This window comes from Pyrgilauda ruficollis, unplaced genomic scaffold (assembly GCF_017590135.1).
Source record: "Pyrgilauda ruficollis isolate IOZ18807 unplaced genomic scaffold, ASM1759013v1 scaffold34, whole genome shotgun sequence".
Taxonomy (NCBI): Eukaryota; Metazoa; Chordata; class Aves; order Passeriformes; family Passeridae; genus Pyrgilauda; species Pyrgilauda ruficollis.
The window spans coordinates 875,074-898,325 of record NW_024524822.1 but is presented as its reverse complement, the minus strand read 5'-3'; the positions used below and the strand labels follow the sequence as shown (position 1 = coordinate 898,325).

At 47.9% G+C, this 23,252-nt stretch overlaps 1 protein-coding gene across 9 annotated transcripts in view; it reads left to right on the top strand.

Moving 5' to 3' along the window:
- The window catches only part of ZNF618 (zinc finger protein 618), a 146,874-nt gene that overhangs the window by 83,085 nt on the left and 40,537 nt on the right, over positions 1-23,252 (top strand). For 5 of the 9 annotated variants that reach the window (XM_041474789.1, XM_041474788.1, XM_041474793.1 and 2 more), the window contains exons 5-8: positions 651-728; positions 7,452-7,490; positions 17,885-17,968; positions 23,071-23,160. In XM_041474789.1, the coding sequence (XP_041330723.1) occupies positions 651-728; positions 7,452-7,490; positions 17,885-17,968; positions 23,071-23,160 (291 nt within the window). The remainder of the gene's footprint in view (positions 1-650; positions 729-7,451; positions 7,491-17,884; positions 17,969-23,070; positions 23,161-23,252) is intronic. The other 4 variants (XM_041474796.1, XM_041474794.1, XM_041474795.1 and 1 more) reach the window with 1 other exon arrangement.

Below are 23,252 nucleotides of genomic sequence, written 5' to 3'. Positions count from 1 at the left end.
GTTCTCCCAGCTCTTTTCCTCTGGTTTCATTTCAAATGACTGTTTGCAGATGTGTGTTTTCTGGAATTAGAGACACAAATTGAGAAGAGGGACTACTGTGGTCATGTGCTTTTCCTTAAAAAGGGCAAAAGTTCTATTTGTATCTATTTGGTTTCCTCTGGGTGGATATTTACCAAATCTCTGTGGGTTTCTTGGGAAATTTGTACATTGTGCATTTCTTGAGAAATTTTGAAAACTCCAGGCCTCAAGATAACATATTGCCTTCTTTTTTTCAGTTGAAAAGGATTTTTTCCCAGCTACTAGGAACTTACTGAAAAGTAATTCAAGGTTATTTCTGTCCATAGGAAACATTAGTCATTATTATAAAATTATACGTCAGGCTATTTTGAGAGTGGCCCTTTCACGTTAGCAAAGTTAAAAAGATACACTGAAAATGTAAGTTCAGGGTAATATGCCAAGGAATCTTAAATAAGGCTGACAGACAGAATAGTGTCTGGGATAGTGATTTCCTGCATTTATCTCCATGAACCTTCCAAAAATTACTTTGCTGTCAGGTGCACCCTTTTGCTCGCACTTTATGGACCAGTGTGCAGGGAGGCTGCTTTCCTGATCTCTCATAGTGATGTGTGCTTCTCTCTCTTGTTTTTCAGGGTCTTACGAGTGTGGAATATGTGGGAAGAAATACAAGTATTACAACTGTTTCCAGACCCATGTGCGAGCACACAGAGGTATCTCAGTCCTGCTGTAATCTCGGGAATTCTGGGATAACGCAGATTTAGGGCAGCTCAGGCTGGAGATCAGGGCAAGGTTCTTCCCCCAGAGGGTGCTGGCACTGCCCAGGCTCCCCAGGGAATGGGCACGGCCCCGAGGCTGCCAGAGCTCCAGGAGCCTTTGGACAGCGCTGCCAGGGATGCCCAGGGTGGGCTTGTTGGGGGGTCTGGGCAGGGACAGGAGTTGGACACCTGGATGATCCTGGAGGGTCCCTTCTAGGATATTCTGTGATTTTAGTTCTATTTTCAGGAAGGTCTTGAAGGTAGCTCTGCTGCTTCCCTGGTCACCAGTAATTCTTGGGGGTGTCCCACTGAGAGGGACCCAGTGATAAACTTTGGGGCTGTCTCAGCTTTGTGGCTCTTTACTCCAGCAATATTTCTCCCCAGGTCAGGAGCAGCTCCTGTGTTCAGGGCAGTATTTAATGCCCAGGGCTGTTGAGGGCATCCCTGTGTGCACGGGGAGCTCAGATCTCAGAGTTTCTCCTGGCATATCCCAGTGCCAGCAGTGTGGTGGCATCTCCCTGAGGTGCTCTGTGCTCCTGCCCAGCTGGGAGTTCCATCCATCCCTGAGAAGTCAGCCTGGGAGGATAGAAATCAGATATGGGCATTGTGACTGCTGTATTTTTATGTTCAAATCAAAATGCTCCTTGAGCTGCCCCTGTGCCCCTGCTGTCAGCTGAGGTCACTTCCCAAATGAGCTGTGTGCGTGAAAGGTCTCGTGCTTGGTCAGGAGTGGCTTGATCTTGGTTTTCTGTAAGACTGAACAACCCAATGTTGCTTAATTGCAGAAATGTGAAAGTTTGAGGTGGTTTATTCAATCAAAGTGTAGTTTGCAGGATTGTAGCTCTGAAATACCAGAACAGCAGGGACTGCAAACCAGCTCCTCCTGAGCCTTTCTCTGGGTTTGTCTCCTGTCCCTGAGGTGAGCTGTGCCAGGCTGGCAGGAACATCTGCTTTAGCTCCTCAGGTGTAACCAGTGGTTGAAAATCAAGGAATAATGAAGGCTGATACTAAGTTTTGAATGCTCAAACTCTCAAAAGTCAGCACATGCACAGCTGAGAAGTGTTCATCCTTAACTGTTCAGAGGTCATCACAGTCTCATAACACATCCTTAACCGCATGGCTGCATATTCCTTGTGTGCTGTTTAATATCACAGAGCTGCCTCTGTATTTATGGATACACAGAATTGTTTTTCCATGCTGGTATTTCTTTTCTAAATAGCAACAAAATTCCTTAAAGTCCTTTAAATGTAGCTTCAAGTAGCTTCACTCTGCGGCTTAAGGAAAAAAATCCTAAAATAACAGGGATATGCTTTACCATTACATCATAGCATTGCAATAATTTTGCAATAATAATTGTAGTATTTAAATGTGGGGCAAGGATTGCTTTTATTTTACTTCTCTTCCCCAAGCACTGTGGGATCTTTAATTCAGCTGGAATTTTAGGAGCTCTGTTAGTATGATGTCATCTCCTAGTGTGTGATCTAATTAATTTGTATTCATTTATATTTTGATAATAAAATTAAGCAATATATTAAATTTTATGGGTGCATCAACATAGACCTGTACATTTGATATCCATAGTTTTGACATTAACTCAGAGGAGACATGACTTTACCTTTTGCTTCCAAGGTCTTTGTCATGTGTAGTTGCAGAAGATGAAAATTTTCAAAATTCTGAATGTGGAAATTTATCACTAATTCTCACATCAGTGATGGAGAAACAGAATTTGTATGTATGATACTTAGAAAGTGTTGGTTTATGTTACTGTAAGTGGATTCATGTAGTAGTAACATTCAAAGTGCATCCAAATTGCTTTAAGACAATAAAAATACAAATGAGTTATTTATTCATCTACACTCTCCAGCAAGAAATGAAACTGCAGACACGATGCAGCTCTGGCAGTGGGATTCTCCCAGGGAGCTGAGGCACTGGGCAGAGTGTGCCTGGCCGCAGAGGAGTAACCTGCAGTGAAGGGTTAAGGATGGGCAGGAAAAAAGAAGGAAGGATTCTTTGGAGGAAAGCCCTGGGTGATATTATCCAGTGTGAGTTGTGCATGGACTGGACCAGGAATGGTGCTGGGATGGCAGAAGACTGCACGAGTGAAGGGGATTTTTGTGAAAGATGCTTTTACTGCCCCAAGGCTTCACAGAGGAGAAGGGGCTGGTGCTGCCCCAGGGGACAAACGTGGGATAACATGGTGGGATCACTGCACTGAGGGTGTACCATGCACGTTCCTGTTCTTCCTGTGATTTCCAGTCCATGTCTCAGATCCAGTGCCAGGGCACTGGCAGCCAGCTCTCCCAGGGCTGCTGTGCTGGAAGCACTGCAATGTGAGCTCCCTTGGCCCAGTCCGTGCAGTTCTCAGCTGCCAGAAACTCCAGACCTGAATCTTTCAGTCGTTTCTTTCTGGCTGGGCAAGGGAGGAGCAGGACTGCAACGGCAGAACCTGGATTCCCTCTTTGCAGGATGGTGCCAGCCATGGTTTTCCCAGAGGTCTGGCCACCCATCAGTCACATAGCGTCTGCCTTTCCCAAAGGTGGACTGATCCTGGGAGACTCCCCAGCTCAGCGTCAGAGGAGCTAGAACAAACTGAGGCCAATTTCTTCTCTTCAGGTTTTTTGGCCATTCCAGCAGCAATAGCTGCTGTTTGTAATTTGCTGAAGGATACACCCCATCCCAGGCCTCTGCTTTCTGCTGGTCTGTGTGGTTCCTGTGTCACTAATAGGCCTTGGGATGGTGCTGCAGGAGCTGACAGAGCAGGAGACAGAAAAGGCTCAGGCCAGTAGAGAGCAGAGAAATTGGTGTTCTGCTTTGGACCTTTGTGGCAGAACAAAACATCTTGTCATCAGCCTGTCTGTCACCGTTCAGTGACACAAAATGCAAGGTTTGGGGGCCTCAAGTTGTCCTTGCTTTCACCTGAGGTTATTTCTGAGCTGGTTTTTGTGTCCAGGGGCCCACCTGAGCCTTACAGCAGGGGGAAGGTCTGTCACCCTCTCTGCTCGTGCAGTCGATCCGTGCTTATCCACTGCTTGTTTTGCCCTGTGCAAAACTTACTGTCTTCTCATCCTTTGAGCTGTTCAGTTCCACATGAAGAGTTTTGCCCTGGCAAGATCAAAGACTTTTCTTTGCAATTAGCATTTTTTGGAGAAATTTCATGGATTTTTTTTATAGCTGTACCTGCCTCCACTCCAGCTCTCTGTGGCAGACAAGCTGTGTTGGAGGTGACCCATGCTCTTGAGGCTGATTTTTTTTCTTGTCTGCCTTCAGGAGCAGGGGAGTTTATATTATAAAACAGGGCATTTTCTTTGTTTATTGAGCCTTCCCTGTGTGCTGAGCATTGGCTGGAGAATTTCAGGCAGCGACTGCTTTGGCAGCTTACAGAAGGGCTGAGGCAGCTCTGCTTCAGGACGTGCTGCCTCACAGGGACAAGTTCCCATTCTGCTTTCCCCCAAAAGCCAAGATCCAGGCATGGAAATCCCTGTGTGAGGGTTCTGCAAAGAACCAGAAACGTAGGTAAGAAATTTCTCCACTGTGTTTCATCGAGGAAGAAAGGAAAAGGTCGTGTTCCTTCCCCTTTGCCTCCCCAAAACTCACAAATAAAGAAGAAACCCAACAAAAAAGTTATGTTGTGGAGCTGAAAGGCTCCTTTGTGAGCTGCTCTGAGCCCTGCAGGATCCCGGCTCCTTCCTCCTGCTGGAGTTCAGCTGGAGCGGAGGGGCTACGCATTCCCAGTGCCGATGGAAGGCTCTGTCCCAAATGTTACCGCTTCGCCTACATGCAACCCAGGGCTTAAAAATGTTTTGCTTACGGTGCTTTTATTTTAGCTGTGTGGGGTTTTTCAGGTCATTAAAAGGTTTGGATTGCCTTCAGGAGTTAGTCAGCTAGAAAGTTCTGCTTTGTACGGTTGGGTCGTGTTTAAGCAACACGAGCAGCAAAGCATCTGCATGTTTTGAGTCAGGAAAATTATTTCAGTTTTAGATAACTCCAAAAAAAAAAAAAAAGGCTGAAATTGCTTTATTAGACTTTCAAACAGCAAATTTGTAAACCTTTGGGCTGAGGCCAAGCAAGGGAGATTTGTACCCAAAGGAGAATTCTTCCAAAAGAAAAGAAAGAAAATAGCAAGGCTCAAGTTTAACCCTCGCAGGATATATCGCCTCTAGCCCAAGAATTGGTGGAAGTTCTCTGTTCCCAGATAAGCTTTTCTGGGCTGACTGATGATTTTGCTCAAGTTGTTTTTCATTATTATTTATTTACATTATAAGTTGTTGCATTGCCTCTCTCCAAGCCCCTCAGCTCTGCATGTCCTCCCCACAGGGCTGTGCCAGCCAAGGGCTGAGCTGCCCACACCAGAACAGATCCTGGATGCTCTGAGTGGGGCTGGATTCTTCAGGCCAAGTTTTGAGTTTCACCAGTTGTTAAAAAACTTCTCAAAGCTTTTCAAGTTTCAGATTTATGTTTTCCAAGAATGGGTTCTGCTCAATTCAAAAAATATGAAAAGGAAGATGACTCATTCAAATGGTGAATACGGAAAAATGCTTTTTTCCAAAGTGCACATTTTTTGGAGTCTGAGTTAAAGTGGTTCTGTCACTGAAAGGATTTTGAGGTGACGAGTAGAAAACTAGTAGAGGAATAACCATCCCTGAGGAGAGATGGTGTTCTTGAGCCATAGAAAGTTGGGGTGCATTTGTTTATTTGTTCCTGAAAATACCAGTTGATTTTAGGGAGGTTCTTTGCCCTCTGCCCTGCATCCCAAGATCCATTTTTCCCATGCACATTTCCCAGTCTGCAGCAGATACTCATATGAGATGCAGAAAGTTTCTTGGGACAGAGGAGTTAACTGGCCCATTTTCTAGCTTCCCTGCCCACCTCCCTATTCTTACTGACTTTTGCAACTTTCTCAGAATTTTTTCTTTTGTTTCACAACTGGAATTACTTGGTTTGACCTCAAAGGTGATATAGAGTGGGCTGTAAGGGGATTTTTAGTTGGTCATTTTTTAATTCATGAATACTTTAGTCTATCTATGACTAAGGGTAACAACATTTCTTGATGCAGTTCAGAAATGGCTGTTCCTCAAATTTTGTGTGTTGCCTGATTCTTGTTAAATTTGACTAAAGTACTTTTTAAAGCTATTTAAATAGTGCATATCTTTTATGATTTGTTCATGCTGTTGCTTGTGAACACCAGGACAGCATTTTGCATAAATCTGTTGTGCCATAGCTGCTTTTCCTTGAATGATGGGTGAGAATTCAAACAAGTAGCAGCTGTGGAAAAATCCTGGGCTTTGCTGTCGAGGTTCTGCATCTGATACTGAGGGTTTCTAATCTGGCCCCTAGTTTATGAAGTTGTGCCAAATTAATACTGTTGCCTAGAAGAATGATCTAATCAGGCAGGTTAATCAAGTAGAAATGTACAAATTCACAAACCCACAATCATTTGTTTTTATTATTTTTAAGAAATAAAGAAATTAAATTCAAACAGTGCTCATTACTTAAGGTTGAAAATTTTAAATTCAAAAACGCTGTGCCATTCTGCAGCTGTGGTTTCCAGCGCAGTGCAAGCATCATTCCAACAGACATATGGAATATTTTGCCACGCAGTTATATTATTAGATAATGTGACATACAGTGTATGTAATTTAGGATGAATATGAAACACTTCAAACTGGCTTGGAAATCCTAATCATTTATGATACTTGACTTGTAACTTTGGGGTTTGTTTTCCAGCTTGCAGCTTTGCCTGTTGCATTCATTTAGGGCTTGAACATGATCTTTGATGTGTGCTTCTTGCAGTCCCACACACTACAGTGGAGGGAGCTTTCTCTCCCTTGTTTTCACATCTGCCTTCAGTAAGATCAGGACAGAATCACCCTGGGGGAATTCTTGTGGCCCATCTCTTGTGGAGGCTTTGCCATCACTGCCTGTGGAGGGCAGGCACGGTGGTAGTGCCAAATCCCACAGGAGCAGAGCCGGGTGTGCTGTTCACTGCTCCCTTTCCTGGGTTCACAGCACTTGCCTGTTAAAAAATTGTGTTCAGAGGAAGCCATGGAGCTGCTCTGAGGACTGGAGCCCCTCTGCTCTGGAGCCAGGCTGGGAGAGCTGGGGGTGCTCACCTGGAGAGGAGAAGCTCCAGGGAGAGCTCAGAGCCCCTTGCAGGGCCTGAAGGGGCTCCAGGTGAGCTGGAGAGGGACTGGGGACAAGGGATGGAGGGACAGGACACAGGGAATGGCTCCCACTGCCAGAGGGCAGGGATGGATGGGATATTGGGAATTAGGAATTGTTCCCTGGGAGGGTGGGCAGGCCCTGGCACAGGGTGCCCAGAGCAGCTGTGGCTGCCCCTGGATCCCTGGCAGTGCCCAAGGCCAGGCTGGACAGGGCTTGGAGCAGCCTGGGATAGCAGAAGGTGTCCCTGCCCACGGCAGGGGTAGAACGAGATGGGCTTTAATGTCCCTTCCAGCCCAGACCATTATATGACCGTGGGCAGCTGCGCTTTAATCACGAGCCCTTGCTGGCCATGTCTGCCCTCTCAGCCCCGGTGAGCCCCTCAGGGTCCGCTCCGTCCCGCGAGGAGCCGGGCGGGCCGGGCAGAGCGGCCGAGAGGAGAGCGAGTGAGCGAGCGGGGGGCGCTGGGGGCCGGGGCAGAGCAGCGGCGGATCTAAGCGCTGCGCTTTTTCTTTGCAGACACTGAAGCTGCCTCAGGGGAAGGAGCCTCACAAGGCAGTAAGTACAGCGGGGCGCGAGGGGCCGGGTGTGGCGGGCCAGGCGGGGGTCCCGCTCCCCGAGGGCCCGCGGGGCCGCACCGCAGGCGGCCGGCAGGGGGCGGTCCCGCCGCGGAGATGGCGGCGGCGCAGAGCGGGCGGGCACGGCGGGGCCGCGGGTACGGCTGGGGGTCTCTCACGGCACGGCGGGGCCGCTGCTCACGGCTTGGGGGTCTCTCGGGGCACGGGGGCGCGCCCCTCACGGCCCAGCAGCTCAGACGGTTGTCGCTGTCTCTCCCGCGAGGGGGGCGCGGTGCCCCGGGAGCTGCCCGGCGCTATGAGGGGACCATGAGCTGCCTCCTTTGCCGGGGAGGGGCAGGGCACTGCCAGCCTCTAGCGGCGTCCAGCCCTGTATGATTTTTAAACCCTAAACCTGCAGTTCGGGGTGTGTGCCCCAGCCCCGGGGAGGGAGAGCCAGAGCCGGCCCAGGGCTGAGAGCGGGCCGGGGCACAGGTGGCGCCAGAGGGAGCTCGGGACACACTCATGGCCACTGTGAGGGGTGGGTGGGAAGGTGGGGCCAGGCAGTTGCTGGTGACAGGAGAACTGAGAGATAATGGGCATGAAGTGGAGAGAAGAGAGGTTGAGGCTGTTTAGACCAGCCTGGGTAAAGTCCCAGGTAACTAGGACTGAGCTTGGAGCAGACTCAGCTTTGAGCAGGAGATCAGACCAGAGATTTCCTTAGGGCTCTGCCCACCTGGGTTTTGCTATGTGTTAGGTAAGAGCCATGATTCCCACTGGAAAGGTAAGTTCCCAACATTGGTGGTTGCAGACAGCAGTTTGGAAGCACCAGACTTACCCTGGGTGGGTATAGAAATGTTAAATAAATAGTAAAGAAAAATAAAAAGTACAACCAGACTACCTTTTCTGAACTCTTTCTTCACTGTGCTCTGTGATAGGTGATCAATTGGCATTAGCATGGGGGGGGTCTTGGCTTTCTGTCTGCAAAAGGAAGCAGGACTGACTTCACTGCAGGTGGGGAATGGAGGTCCTCAGCCCTGAGCTGAAACATCTCAGTCGCTAGCAGCCATCCCACATCAGTGTGTACACACAGTGTGCTGCTCACAGGGGAGGCTGGGCTCTGCAGCTGAGCCTTTCCCTTGACAAAGTCCAGCTCTGTGCAGGGCATGGAAACTCCTTCCCAGCCTCTTGTCACCTCCTTTGGTGTCTCTCTTTCAGCCATTGTTCAGCTGCCTGTTCGTATTTTACATACTTTGAGGCTTTCCAGGCTCGTCTCCTGGCTCCCTTGCTCTGAATTTTGCTGGCAGGAACTGCTGTGTTCTGGGCTAGGCTGTGTGCATCCTGGGCTTGCTGTGTGGGTATTGGGTACTTTTGCCAGAGCTTGGGAACCACCTTGTGCAAAGAGAGATTTGGTTTTGCTCCATAAAGTCGGCTTCTCCCCTTCCCACCTGTTGTGGGAAGTTTTTTGGCTGGAAAAGATAGGGCAGAGTGAGATGTGAAGCAAGAAAAAGACATGAGGGCTCACACCTTTGCTGTGTGGGCAGGCTCGATGTTGTTGGAGCTATAGAAGGATTTCTGTGGATGTAAATGCCTCTTCTATGGTGTCTGAGTCCTGGACAGAGGGGGAGAAGGGAACATCATGGGCAGAAGTCTGGGAGAGAGCAGCGAGAAGCAGCTGCTCCCTACACCTGCCTCCCGAGGAGTTGCTTTGGTGGCACTGGAGATGGAGCAGGGAGCAGTAGGAGGGGCAGGAACTGCTTCCATCTTCATGCAGGGTCCAGCCCCATCCCCTGTGCAGGAATTACTTTTTACCTGCCACACTCATATCCCAAAATCGTCTCATCTAGCTGAAAGAGATGGAGGCAAAACCAAGCCACCGGAATTGGGAGATGGTGAATGGTGGGGTAGGGAAAGGGGAAGAAGGATCCACCATGGCCATGCCGTGCTGAAGAGACAGCCTGGACATGTCACCTGTCCTGCAGAGTGGATGTGAGAGTGCTGGGTGGTGCTGCTGTGCCTAAGTGCACATGGTTGTAATTTCCTGACAGAACCATCTTCCTTTTCCCTCCTCATGCTGCAGTGAAACAACTCAGCTCTCTTCTTTCCTCCCTGTGCCTTCCCCTCTGAGGCTGGATTAAATCCCTGGCCTACCTTTGTTGCTTCTGCATGTCTTTTCTCATTTTTCCGCTCAATGGCTCTCTTGTTTCCTTGTCAGTCTGTTTGCTCCTCATTATATTTTAGGAATTTTTTATTTATCTTTCCTTTCCTGCTATTTTTGCTTTGCCCGCTGCTGCACTGCTGTTTCTCTGTAACCCAGTCAGGCTGTTTACACCCTCTCTTACAGATGTCTGCATTGTTCCAGTCTTCCTCTGCTATTTCCATCTCATTGGGAACTGCTACATTCATGGTCTCTGCAGGCATGGTTTGCTGCCCTCTCCCAAAATTTCTCAGTATTTAAGGGATACAGGAAAGTGTTGTTTTCTCTCCTGTGCTTCTCTGTGGGGCATGGATTGCATCCATCCTGAACCTGTGAGTGAGGAGTCCCTTGACCAGCAGTGGGGCCTTGGATTGGTTCACATAATAACTACATCATATGACATTACAACACATTGCACACATTTGTGGTGTGTGTTCACATCACAAACTGCAGGCTTGGAAAAGCTGATCAGATTTTCTCCATGGTCACTTGCTGGAGCCAGCTGATACTCACAGCCACCAGCGGTCACCCAAGAAGTGTTGGTGAAGGCAGCCTTGTGTGCCAGGTGACATCTGAGCTGCTGCCTGTGCAGAGCCCCTGGGCTGTGGCTCAGTTCCTGTGCTCTGTTCCTGGGCTGCCCTGGAGCAGCCAGCTCTGTGGTGGGAAGCAAAGTCTGGGTGTGCAAGCGAGCCTGTGCTGCGGGAGGATGAGGGACTGACTCGGGGGTGAGGGCCAATGTGCCCTTGCCTTCAGGTCTGAGGGGCTGTGATCAGAGAGGCTGTTGGGGAAGGCCCATCCTGGCCTTTTTTCTTCCTGGGAGGAAGGGAGCTGTGTGGCCAGCTGGGACTCAGCTGAGAGCTGTTGTTTGTTCGCTGCCTGCCTAAAGAGGAGACAGTGCTGTTTCAACTTTCCAGCTGGGAAAGCACTTTGAAGACTCACTTGAGGAAAAACTGTTGCATTTAGTTGGTTATTTTCAGTCTTTAGTTGGTTATTTTCAGTCTTTGGGGTTTATAGTCAATAGATGGTGTGTCTGGGACTCCCTTTATTTTTTCAGATGCATTCTTGCAGAGCCACAGCTCTGTGGTGGTGAGGAGGGGATGTGCTCACAGGGACACGGCTGCATGGCTTTGGGAGCTCCTTTTTGAGCCTTGGCTCATGGTCCAAGACCACAATTCCCACATGAGAGAGAAGAAAACAATGCAACCCACAGTGCTAATGTGTTAAAGAGACTTGTCTGACTGCTACCAACTTTAACTGGCAGGGATGAGGAAGAGAAGAGGGTAATTGTGAAAAAAACTATTTAATATCTTTTCCTAGAAAGGTGTGGCTAGTTTGACACCTGGTCACTGACTGTTCCCATAGAAGAGTCTGGAGATCTTTTCTGAGATGTTCGTATGCCTGTGTGGTTTGCTCCAGACTCTGGGAAGTCCTCAGGGAAAGTGTTTGGGTTGGGTCTGTGCTCTCCTTCTCCATGGGAATTCCAGTCATGTTTAGGGGAGTTACAAACTGGAACAAACAGTCTCCCTCCTGCTGCTCACATTCCATAAGACATTCTTGGCACCAGGACAGGTTGATGAATAAACCCAGGGGCAAGAGGGGGTCCAGGGCCCTGTGGGGGCAGGGACACTGCTGAGGCTGCAGCTCCTCTCACCTGATCTGGTGTTTGCACTGTGCCAGTCTGTGTTCAGTGGGTGGTGTCCAGTGGGTTGTGTTCAGTGCACGTGTCCCAGGTTGGGGACACAGCTACAGAATCACAGAGGGCAGGGTTGAATGGGATATTGGGAAGGAATTGTTCCCTGGGAGGGTGGGGAGGCCCTGGCATGGGGAGGCCCTGGCACATGGTGCACAGAGAATCTGTGGCTGCCCCTGGATCCCTGGAAGTGTCCAAGGCCAGGTTGGACACTGGGGCTTGGAGCACCCTGGGACAGTGGGAGGTGTCCCTGCCCATGGCAGGGGGTGGAACAAGGTGATCTTTAGAGATCCCTTCCACTGGGATTCTGATTCTGTGGCTGGAACATTCAGCCTGTTGAAGTGTGGTACCATCCTTTTCTGTGTAGGAAAGAGGAGCTTACGTACAGGAGCATCTTCAGAGTAACCATAACTGGCTTGCAGAACTTGAAGGGGAACTGAGTTTTAGGGTTGCACATGGAGTTCACCAGAGAGTGTGTAGGCACCAGAGCTTTGCTCTGCCTGCTCACTGCTGCTCTTTCTCACAGTGCTCTGCCAACCTGAGACCAGCCCAGGGCAGAAGTTGCTCTGGCAAATATTAATATGACACTTGCCTCATTTCACCTCAGCAATGGCCTTTCAATTCCAAAATATCAAATGTTAACAGATACAGCAGGTAGTGCTCCCAGTCCATAGTAGTTCTAAGCCCTTTGCCTAGCTGAGCCTGGGATCACTTCCCAGAGGAGTTTGGAATTCTCTAGGCAGGCAGGAAGCAGCAGGATAGAAAGAAAGTGACTTGCCAGAGGCAACAAAGGAGTGAGTGTCAATGAAATAAAGTGCAGGTCCCTGGGCTTGCAGCCCAGTTAGTGCTGGGCACAACGCTTGGATTGCAGTTCTGTGCCCTGGGAAAGAAACCAGAAAATGCACAGGGAAGTGGGCAGGAAGGATTGCTAAAAGCTGAAGGTATCTCAAAGTACGGCTGATGCATTAACTTCAGGTGTGTCTGGTTAGTGGTCTGTGACTTCATGAGTGTTCTTCCAGGGGAGAATTCCAGAATCTGGGGGAGCAGTGCTGATTGATATTCTAGGGAAGAGTCCTGTCATTCCTGGGTTCTTTAAATAAAGCACTGTTAAAAGTGGGAAGAATCAGGATGTGGTGCTTTCAGGAGCCTTGATCTCCAGTGTGTCAGTCAGGCTGGCTGAATCAGGACAGCTTGCTGACAGTGGGGGTTGAGTGTGAGTTTTCCCTGGTGACACCTTTTTTGAAGGCCATCACAAGCAAGCTGCAGTTTAAAGCAGGCTGTGCTCCCAGGCTGTACTGTGACACCATCTGGGGGATGGGCAGGAAAACAACATGGAAAAAGAGCTCCACTACAAGCCAGTTCTACTGCTCTGCTTGCTTCCATGCCTGGGCTGTTGCAGTTGTTCCTAAGGCAATTCAGGAACATTTGCTGGAGGCTGGGAGACCACTCATGGTTGTTTGCTGGTAGATCCCAGCCCTTCTGTCTCCATTTCCTGCTTCTGTGTACCTGCAGTTGTGTTCAAGAGGCACAGCTGGATTTTGTGCTGTTCCTCAAAAGCAGATCCCAGTGCTGAGCCTGCCAGCAGGTTCATCCTGCACAGCTCTCCAGTGACCTCCCCGTTTTGGGAGATGCTTCGGAGCCCAGCATACAGATCCTGTCTGTAAGCCCAGAGCATCCCTGACAGCCTCCTTCTCTAGTGCCTGAAATCCTGGCATAAACAGGAGCAACTGTCAGAGAACATTAATGCTCACTGTGACCAGCCCCGCAGACTGGAAACTCCTGGGCTACATCCCACAAAATCCCAACTGATCCCAAATAACACAGCCTGATTTTTCTTAGTGTCTCTTGGCTTTTCTGTTGTGTTGAGCCCCCTTTTCTTGCTTGGCAGTAATTTTTGAAAATCACAAATACCATCTCACAGGTGAGGATATATCTGGGTGTTTCAGACCACCCTCAGGCTGCAGGAGAAGCAAAATGTGGTCATTGAAATTTGTCACACGATGCCACCACACAGCCTGATGAGCAGCTCAGGAGCAAATCCCAAGGAAGGCAGAGATGCACAGCACCTGCTGCAGAGTCACAGGGTTAAAAAGAACTGCTTTTAAGGATAAATAGGGTAGCAAGAGGTGCCAAAATGACCTTCAGAAGAAGTACTTTTGAAAATTTAATAAAATATATATATTTAATATAAAGACATCCTGAATTTACTTTCTTCTTCCCCATTTGTAGCTGCTCATACTTATTGTGTGTACTGGGTGCTGGGCTAAGACAGGACAGTTGGTGGGAGGGAGTCACTAATGTTCACTGGATCTAAGGATTTTGTAGGCAGCAAACAGAACATTTTCCTTTTCAGTTTCTCAGCCAGATGCCCTCAAACTCACCACCTGGGCACAGGTGTACATCTATGTGTGTCTCCACTGCACTTACAGTGAGGAAAAAAAGAAAGTGGATTTTTTTTTCCCCAAGACGGAATACGCAGTCAATATTTCAGAATCCCATAAATAAAAAAGATTGATCTGATCTTTTAAAAACATATTTCCCTTTGGGCTCTGACTAAGTGTGAGAAAGTTCAGCCTAAGAAAGAATTTATTTGGAAAAGCAGTGAAAGGTTAGAAGCAGGGATGTGGGCTGGAATACGCCTTGCAAATGTTAACTGTGGAGGCACAGTGCTAACGCCTTGCATGTGCAAAAACATTTAGAGGGTTGTGAATTTAAACCATGAAATTAATATAGTCAAAATTAACGTTTTCTTGCCCACACCTTACTCATACAGGATATGGTGTTTGTAAAGTTCTGACAGGGATAGGAAGATGCGGAGGTGGTTTGCTGGTGTTAATTTATGGTTGAGGAAGAAGTTCAGCATCTCTGTTTCTTGATTAATTTGCAACATAAATGTTTCCTTAAAGTAAATGTAACTTTTGATTTCTTTTACTTTCTGGGGGGTAGCAGAGCAAAGCCCAGGAAGTTGCTTTGTTGTGCTCACTGACACTTCCCCAGTGAAAAGTGTGATACAGTGAGTGCTCTGTGTGTGCACACCCACGTGCAGCCACCATGGTGACCTGTGAATCATTTACAACTGCCTGATTCATTTTCCCAGTGCTCTTATTTAATAATTCTCCTACTCCTTGGGGAGAACTGTAAAAATGGATTTTATTTTCCTAATGTGTTTGCATTTTAAGTAGGCAAAGCCTCTTTAGATTCCCATTTGCCAAACAAGATCTGCACATGTAAGTGACCAATGAGCTGAGACCAAGGATGATAAATTTCAGTGCAAGAGGAAGAATTAAGAAAATAATAAGAAACTTAGTTCAGGGATTTGCAGTGTGAAGAAATTTTGAGTTTAAAACCCAAGCTATTGGAGGTACTTATCCCAAGATGGAGATGGTCAGGCTGGAGATCAGAGCAAGGTTCTTCCCCCAGAGGGTGCTGGCACTGCCCAGGCTCCCCAGGGAATGGGCACGGCCCCGAGGCTGCCAGAGCTCCAGGAGCCTTTGGACAGCGCTGCCAGGGATGCCCAGGGTGGGCTTGGTGGGGGTCTGGGCAGGGACAGGACTGGACTCATGATCCCTGTTGGTCCATTGTAACCCAGAATATTTTGCAATTCTGTGACCTGTCCTCTGTCTGAGGTGGGTGAAATTTGGAACAGTTCCTGGATATCCAGTGTGTTTCCATCCAAGTCCTAAAGATGTACTCAGGAACAGGACACACACTGGAGGGTTTGATGTGCTGCAAGTCCTGCAGTTCCATAGCTCTGGAGAGGAGCAGTGTCTCTCTGGGTAGTTTTAATCAGAGATTTTAGAAGAGGAGGCTTTCAAGTTGTCTAAAGTTCTGTGAACTTCAGATTATCTTATATAGAAAATTGCTAATATGCAATTCTTTCTCAGATGCTGCCCAGATAGACCATGTTTACAGAAATTTGGATGTTGATATTTAGAAACAAATCTCTTACAAAGTTCCTAGGCAGGAAAATGTTAGAGAAATATATTTATTTCAATAAAAAGAGGATAAGATTTTTAGTAATACCAGACTGTTCTGGTCATCCCTCAGTTTGTCCTCAAGATTCCAGGAGAGTTTTAGTGAAGGCAGAAATACATCCCTGGTATATCCAGTGCGGGAGGCACTTTCCATCTTCCAATGTGGGTTGGAATTTAGCAATAGAAGAGGTGTACAACAGCCATACCAGGGATTATTCCAAATTCTTCTTTCAGCCTGACCTTTTTCTGTTCAGCTGCTTGTTGGCATCTCAGCAATGCTGAACCTGAATAGCAAACAAACCCATACACCTTCAGTATTTTAAGTATTTGAATTCTCAGTAGCTTCCCTCCTAAGGATCTTCCTAACCAGAAAGGCAGAGGAATACAGGGGTCACCTTCCCGACACCTTCTCCTTCCAGCCTAAGCAGGGTTGGTGTTCTTGATTGCCTCAGGTGATTGTGGGGAGGAGGGTCCTGCATCCCCCTGGCTTAATTTAATTTCATTTTGTTCATGAAGAGGTTTTATGGAGTCAGGATCTCTTCTTCAATGCTGCTCAGTCATTTAACTAGCACTTCTTCTTTCCACTTTGGAAGCCAGGCAGTGATAATCCTTGTGAATTCCCATCTGGAAATCACAGTATGAACAAAATTTCTAGTCCTGCACAAATTAGTAGGAAACAGTCAGACGAGGTTTGCTTTTCTTTTATGAAACTCTCAGTGCTACATCATTTAATCCAAGCAGTTGTGAGACAGATGAATGGTGTGTTCCCAGCCAAACCATTTTTACTCCAGAAGGGGCTTTAAAATAAAATTGTCTTTATTGTGTGTTATGTAGAACTCCACAGTGTGGGCTGAATGGACTTCTTCACTTGAGATGGAACTTCAGATCCTTATTGATAGAAAGATAAATCTTTCCTCATTTACAGGTTATGTAGGTTCAAGTACAGCTGTTTTTTTTAATTGTGCAAATTAAGGCAGTCATTGTCAGATTGCTGAGAGTAACACCTTAAGATGCTGATTAGACCATTCTTTACCTTATCCTTGTTTACACTTTGAATTTACAAAAAAAGAACCCTGCCCTGCCCTGAAGTGACACCAGAATGAGGCAGGATGAGACAGGATCTGCTCATGTTGTTATGTTGTCTCATGTGTCTGAATTCTATCATGGAGCCTCAATATCCTGCTCCATGATGCTGATTTGGGGGATAATTGCAAAATATTAATATTTTTGCTTTAAATGGCTGATATTTGCTGTCTGTTTGGATTCAACCTGAGAAAACTTTTAACTGAGGGAGAAGGAAATTCTTTGATGTGTAACATCCTGAGAATGTCTCTCAGCATCCAGTAAGTAGTGTCCAAAACACCTTTTCCCCAAAACATTTTTAAAAAAAATAATAGAGTTTCTGACCATCAGACTATTCTGAACAAGGGTTCATTCTCTCAAAAATTAAACCAGGATATTCCCCTCTGCAGGGAAATTCCTGGTAGTCTGGCATCGAGTTTCCAAACCTGGTAGGATTACATCCAGGCCTGGATGGTGTGCATTGAAATCTCCATTGTGATACATTCAGCTGACACATGGTTTCAATGAAGTATCACAGAATTTATAGATTCTTCTGGCCACCAACTTGAAAGCTTAAAAATTGCTGTGAGGTAATTCAACCCTGTAGCTCCTGACTGCACCTGTAGCAGCTCTTCTCGGGAGCTGGAGTGGCCCTGGAATCCTTCATGGAGAAGGCAAGCACGAGCCTGTGGCTCCATGCCCTCTCACCTGTCATTTGGCCCCTTGCCAGCTGGAAGGTGAGCCAGCCCCTTGCACCAATTTTTGGGTAATTTCAGGGGATTTGACCCCTCCCTGTGAGGGTTTGGGATTGTTCCTGGCTTGGCAGTTTGCACCCCAAGGATGCCCTGTTATGAAGCATGGGAAGCACAGTGTTAATCCAGTGTGTTCCTCAATGTCTCCTGTGTTCCTGACAGAGGCCAAATGTTTGTGGGAAAGAAATAAATTATTGTGAACTGAGTAATCTTGGAATAGTTTGCCCACAGGGAAAATTTTTTTCCTTACCCCCATTTAGGATCTGGCTTGTGCCTTTGTGTGAGAGGGTTTCTGTCCTTTCCAGAATTCTGGATTTTATTATTATTATTTAATCCTTACTAATGTAACTCTGGGTACTTTAATCCTCTTAAGGGTTTGCTGCTGACTTTGGGCTCAGTCCTGCTCCCTTTTCAAGGAATTTTGCCATTAGACACCTTTAAGTAGAGTTCTGATGTAAATTGAAGCTGATTTTACTGGCAGCTCTGTCCCTGGCTGTATATACCTCTGTAAAGCTGTAACCTGTGTGCAAGGCACAGTTCCAGTGGGGAGGAGAGGGGGGTCTGTGCTCCTGTCTCCAGCCCTGACTCTGCCTCTCCTCACTGCCAGTCTGGAAGGAATCCTCAAAAGATGCCAAAGGCTCAGGTCAAAGGAATTGTCTGTGAGCCTGCGCGGGGAATGTTCTGCCAGCTTAGGAAGCCATAAATGTGTTCCTTTCCATCTAGGTGCCCCTCTGGCTGCGGAAAGGGAGAAGAAGCCTCTCTCCAGAGCTGTCTTTGTGCTGCCCTGGGTGGAATCCACAGAAACAAGTGAGGGTCCCAGATGTTTTGTTTTTTTCCCTGATGTATTGTAAGGAAGCATTAGCTGCACTCTGGGTCTTCCAGGGAGGCTGCTCAGGTAGAGTGTGCCCTGGACACAGCTTGGAGAGGTGTTTCCCAGTGGGAAGCATGCAGCATGTTCCTCAGAAAATGCCATCCTTTCCTGTTTCTTTGCATCAGGTGGATTAGTCATGGGGGCTGGCTCTTCCTGAAGAGTGCTGGTGTTGCTCATGGTTCCTTCCTGTGAGGCAGATATCCCAGGAAAGGTGATGCTTTTTCCAGGCACTGCCACAGAGTCATTCCCCAGCTCCAGCCCTCTGGGTTTGTCCCAGCAGGACTTGAGCATCTGCCAGCAGATTTTCAGGAAACAAGGAATGTGAAACCAAGGATCAGACCAAGTCATCAACTGTCCTGTGATCCACTGGCCAAAGCTGGAGGGGTGATGCTGATCCCTTGTGGTCACTTAAACACCACTCAGAAACCCTTTTTTGGGGCCAGAAACATCACAGCCTCAAATAGAGAGGTGACATAAAGGTATTGCAGCTGTAAGAAATCCAGTGCCCCACCCATGCTCCTGAAGTTTATGTTTGGGAAACCTCATTTGCCAAGGTGAATGAGTTATGTGGAATTGTCATAGAATGTAGGATTTAGAATAGAATTCCTTATGTTGGGTGCTTCCTTTGCCATTCCCAAACCTACTGGTGCAAAGGAGCCACCCTGATCATGGAGCAGGACAAGCAGTGCTGTCCACACTGCTCTCTTCTAATCTTCTTGCTTTTATCCTGACTGGGACCTGCAGCACTTCTGGATGTTAGGAAGAATTCAGAAGGCTGTTGTGATCTGTTTACATTCAGCAGTTTTGCTCTTCCATATGTGGAGACTGTCCCTGCTAGACAGCTGTTCCTGTAGTGCTCTGCCAGAGTGGGATCAATAGGATTCCAGGGTGTCTGCTGAGTGCCAGTAGCCGAGAGCTCCTCTATCAAGTACCTTTTATGGCTTCTGCCTTTTGAAAGCTCAGTGTGAATTCTGGGCCAGGTGAAATTTGTTCTTCACCTTGGACAGGTCCTTGAGGAGCTCCTGAAGCTGCTGTGGGGAGAGCCCATCGTTTGGGACTCTGTGGGCTGTGCTGGCAGCACTGCAGGGATGTCAGCTGGATAGGGCTGTTTCCAGTCTGGGTTTCTGGGATGCTGTGCAGAGCTCTTGGAGCCCAGTGGGAATCAGTTTGTACCCAGCTTTTGTGGTATTCCTGCACTTAGGAGGGCGGGTTAGGTGATCTGTATTTCTAGCTGTATTTTTAGTGATACAGAACTCCTGACCTTTCAACACATTTCTGATTGCTTTTATTCCCTTCCTGGGTTTCTAAAGGAAAATCCACTGAGGCCAAGTGTCCTAAGGAAAGAAGTGTCTCGTTTTGGCTGCCACTGCTGGGCAAGTGTTCTCTGCCTTCTCTTTCCTGCCAAAATGAAATATGTGCTTCCTTCTCTGGGGAATATGTGAATCAAACCAACAAAAATTCTCCAAATCTTGAATGCAGGATCTGGGAAGAGAGCTGAGCTCAGCCCTGGGGCACGAGGTTCAGCCAGTCTCAGTGAGTGCTGGACACACCACTGGAGCCAGCTGGCAGCAGCTCCTGGAGATGGGAGAGAAGAGCAGCTCATTCTCTCTCCTTTATTGGGGTCCACTTGCAAGCAGAGTGGTCAAAACTTCTTTCAGACCCTATAGAGTTATTTCTTGGGGTACTTGAAAAACCTGCTGATTTGCCATCTGAGTGTGCCAGTCCTTCATAGCTGAGGAACTGCCTTGTAACGAGGCTGTGCCTTGCCTTTTCTACTACTAGCAAGATAAGGTGCTCTATTAAGGTTTATTAAGGTGCCTGTGTGTTAAAGATGAATTGTGAGCTGATTAAATAAGTACAGCTGGTACTCACTAGACCTCTCTCTGGAATCCCTGCTCCTGTTGGAAAGGCTTCTGAGCATGAAGGACAAAGAGGAGTCTGGGGTTTGAGCAGATGTCTTTGGAGCATTTTGAAGGTCTGTGTTTGCAGCAGGGTCATTGCTCAGCTGGCAGCAAGGATATGAATACCAGTAAGGGCCAGCACTGACCCCATGTGCTGGGGGCCTGAGCAGTGTCCTTCCCTGCCCTGATAGTGCCTGCTGGTGTGGTTGTGCTTTGGGGGGAGCCTTAAGGTGCAGCCCCTGATGACAGCAGAGACTTTGAATCTGAGCAAACTTGCCTAGGTAGTGTTAGCTGTCTGGATCCACCTCTGCAGAGGTTTAGGGATGGTTTCAGTGTGGGTTTGCAGCCACACCTGAGCACCTGGAGTCCCTTGCAGCTCTTCCCATGGCAGTGTTACAGGTACTGATATTGTGCCCCAGCTGGATACCTTGGGGTAGGAGTTATAACCCACAGCAAGAAAACTTCCCTGGGACAGGTTCCCTGTGGGCACAGCCTGACAGTGCTCAAGAAGCGTTTGGACAATGCTCTGAGATTGTTGGGGTGTCTGATCCTTGTGGGTCCCTGGCAGCCCAGGAGATTCTGTGATTCTTAAGTGCTACTGCAGGGCTGGTTCTGCCCGGGGAGATTCTTGCTGAGAAAGCAGTGTCTGCTGGGATCAGTGCTGGGTGTGTTGGAAGACTGTCAGCAGAGATGGCTGTGCTGGCTAAGGAGGGCGGGATCTGACTCTTGGGAGCAGCCTCAGCAGGGACTGCTGTTCAGAGAGGTAAAGCTTGGCTGCACATGGACAGCCCTTTGTGAATTCTCTGTAAAGCTGTCTCTGAGGCTGGCCACTCCTTGCTGGGTGCTCTCTCCTACAGAGCCCAGGAGATCAGTGCCAAGCTGAACCAGCTGGAACAAATTCTTACTTCTCTGTAATCCCTGGAGAGCCTTTGCCTGTGGGGACAGTCCCCTAACAACACCAGCAAGCCCCTGCTCTCTGAGGCTGTGCTGTTACACTTGTTACTTGTTCCATGCTCTCTGCACTGCCAAGGGAAGAAGTGCCCACACCCAGCATGGGCTGTGCTGGGGACAGTAAGATCCCCCTGTGTGACAGGGACCACAGGTAGCCGTGCCTGGCCCTGTGAAATGGTGTGTCAGTTAGTTTTCTTCTATTCTAACAAGTCTTATTACTTACTGAGCTCTTCCGAACTAAGTTCATAATAGTTTGTTCTCTCAACATGAAAAGTGCCTGGTCTTTGGGACAGCTTTGAAGAGTTAATCTTCAGTTGATCCTGTAGAGCTCATTCCGCTTCAAAAAGGAGGTTGGTTTCTTGGTTTGGGGACACCCACCGAGGTGGGACTGATGCCAAGTTAGGAGTCTCTGCTACTTGACTTGCTAATTGAGGGGGGGGGGTTTGCAACAGCTACACAGATACTCAGCAGCAATCATTGATCCTCTTCATTGTGGGAGAGGGCCCAGGGTAGAGGGAGACCCTCAGCACTGTTTTGTGGCCACGGAAGGAGCCTGCACAAGATCACATAATGGAACAAACACAGTTCAGTGTGACTTGCCAGTGCTTCTGCCCCTGGAATGTTCTTACAGGTGTGTTCTGCTGCTCCTCCTCCTCTCCCTCCTCCACTCCCTCAAGCACTGTCTGTGCAGAGAGTCCCTTTCTCCTTGCTTGTCCAGCCTAGACTTCTAAAAACCCCTTAACTCCAGTTTTGCCCTGCTGTGCTCTGATTAAGATACAAATATTTTTTTAGTGACAGAAGTAAAGTTCCAGTGCCCAGCTGTTTAACACTGTTTAGATTTGGCAATTTTCTCTGCTAGATCATCATAGCTTCTACAGTCACTTTGAATAAAGGGTGACAGTGATCCTTTATTTAGTGCTGACTCTACGTGCTGCTGGACTGAGCAGTGAACCCAAGTGAGTGATAACACTGTACCAATATATCATAGCTTAAAATAGGGAGTAATTTTAAAAGCAAAGTGATGGAGAAGTAAAATGAAAGCTTACTTAATGTACACAGTCTGGTGTGTTTGAACACAGCGTGGAAGAGGTAAAAACAAAGCTTTAACTTTGCTGATAGTAGGGATACATGGATACAGCTACACTGCTGCAGGGGAGCTCCCTGAATGGTAGGTCCTCTGTGGAGCCCTGGGAGCTGCTGCCTGCACTCCTTGCTCCTGCTGGGAAGGAAACACACTGGTTTCAAGATCCTTTGTGGCTGTACAAACCGATGTGTTCCACTGTGTTTGCCCTGGACTTTATTATGTTTGCCACTTTGCTGTGGGCTCACAGCACCAAGCCATTGGCCTGGGGTTGTCTGACAGGTGGGGTGACTGCTCAGGAAATGCACCCCAGGGTGTGTCAGGCAGCAGAGGGGGAAGCACCCCACCAAGCTGACCAGGAAATCTTCCTCATGCACTGATGTGATAGCTGAGCTAAAGTGATAGCTGAGCTAAAGACACTGATCCCCATTCAGAACAAACCAGATTAGTAAACACTTGGAGATATTTTACATCTGTCTGCCCCACACAGCTGTGGTGAAGGGTTGGTTGATGCTGGGATGAAGTGATGGATATGAAACCAAGCTTCATCAGCCCTCCCTTCACTGAGCACCTTACTGTCCTGGATGCCTTGGGCTGTTGGTCTCCTGGGTTTGTTGGTTCTGACAGATCCTGGGTGCAGATGGGAATCAGTAAAGAGTAGCAGTGAGAAGCAGGAGTGTGCTCACATCCAGCCTATGTTAAAGTTGGTGTATTAAGGCTTTGGTTTCTATCAACTTATATCAGCTCTGTGCTTAGTTCTGCCCCTTTGTCCCAATCCTGACCAACAGCTGCTTGTCCCTGAACTTGCTGAGCCCTGAACTTCCAAACGAGATGCCAGCAGGGCCTGCTGCCCTGCATCCTCATTGCTGTGGGGGTCTGCCCTGGAGAGCAGAGCTCTCTGAAGAGGAAATAAATCAGAATATGCCCCAAGCCATAGAGTGTGGGGCAGGGGGAACAGTGTTGCAGTGGTTGTTTGTGTGCCTTAGAGACCTGACAGAGCATGTGGGATGTGTCAGTGCATGGGGGTGTCTGATTGACCAGTGTAGTTGGAGTGCTTGCTTTTCACCTCAGAGTTTCTAAATTGATTGTTTTCTTCTTCCTACAGACAATTTTAGGTACACGTGTGACATCTGTGGGAAAAAATATAAATACTATAGCTGCTTCCAAGAGCACAGAGACCTACATGCCGTGGATGGTGAGTAATGTTTTGACACTCAGACACCTGAACTAGGCTGAGAAGTCTTTGGGGGAGCAAAATGTGGCTCTGCAGGAGCGTGTGGCCTGTGC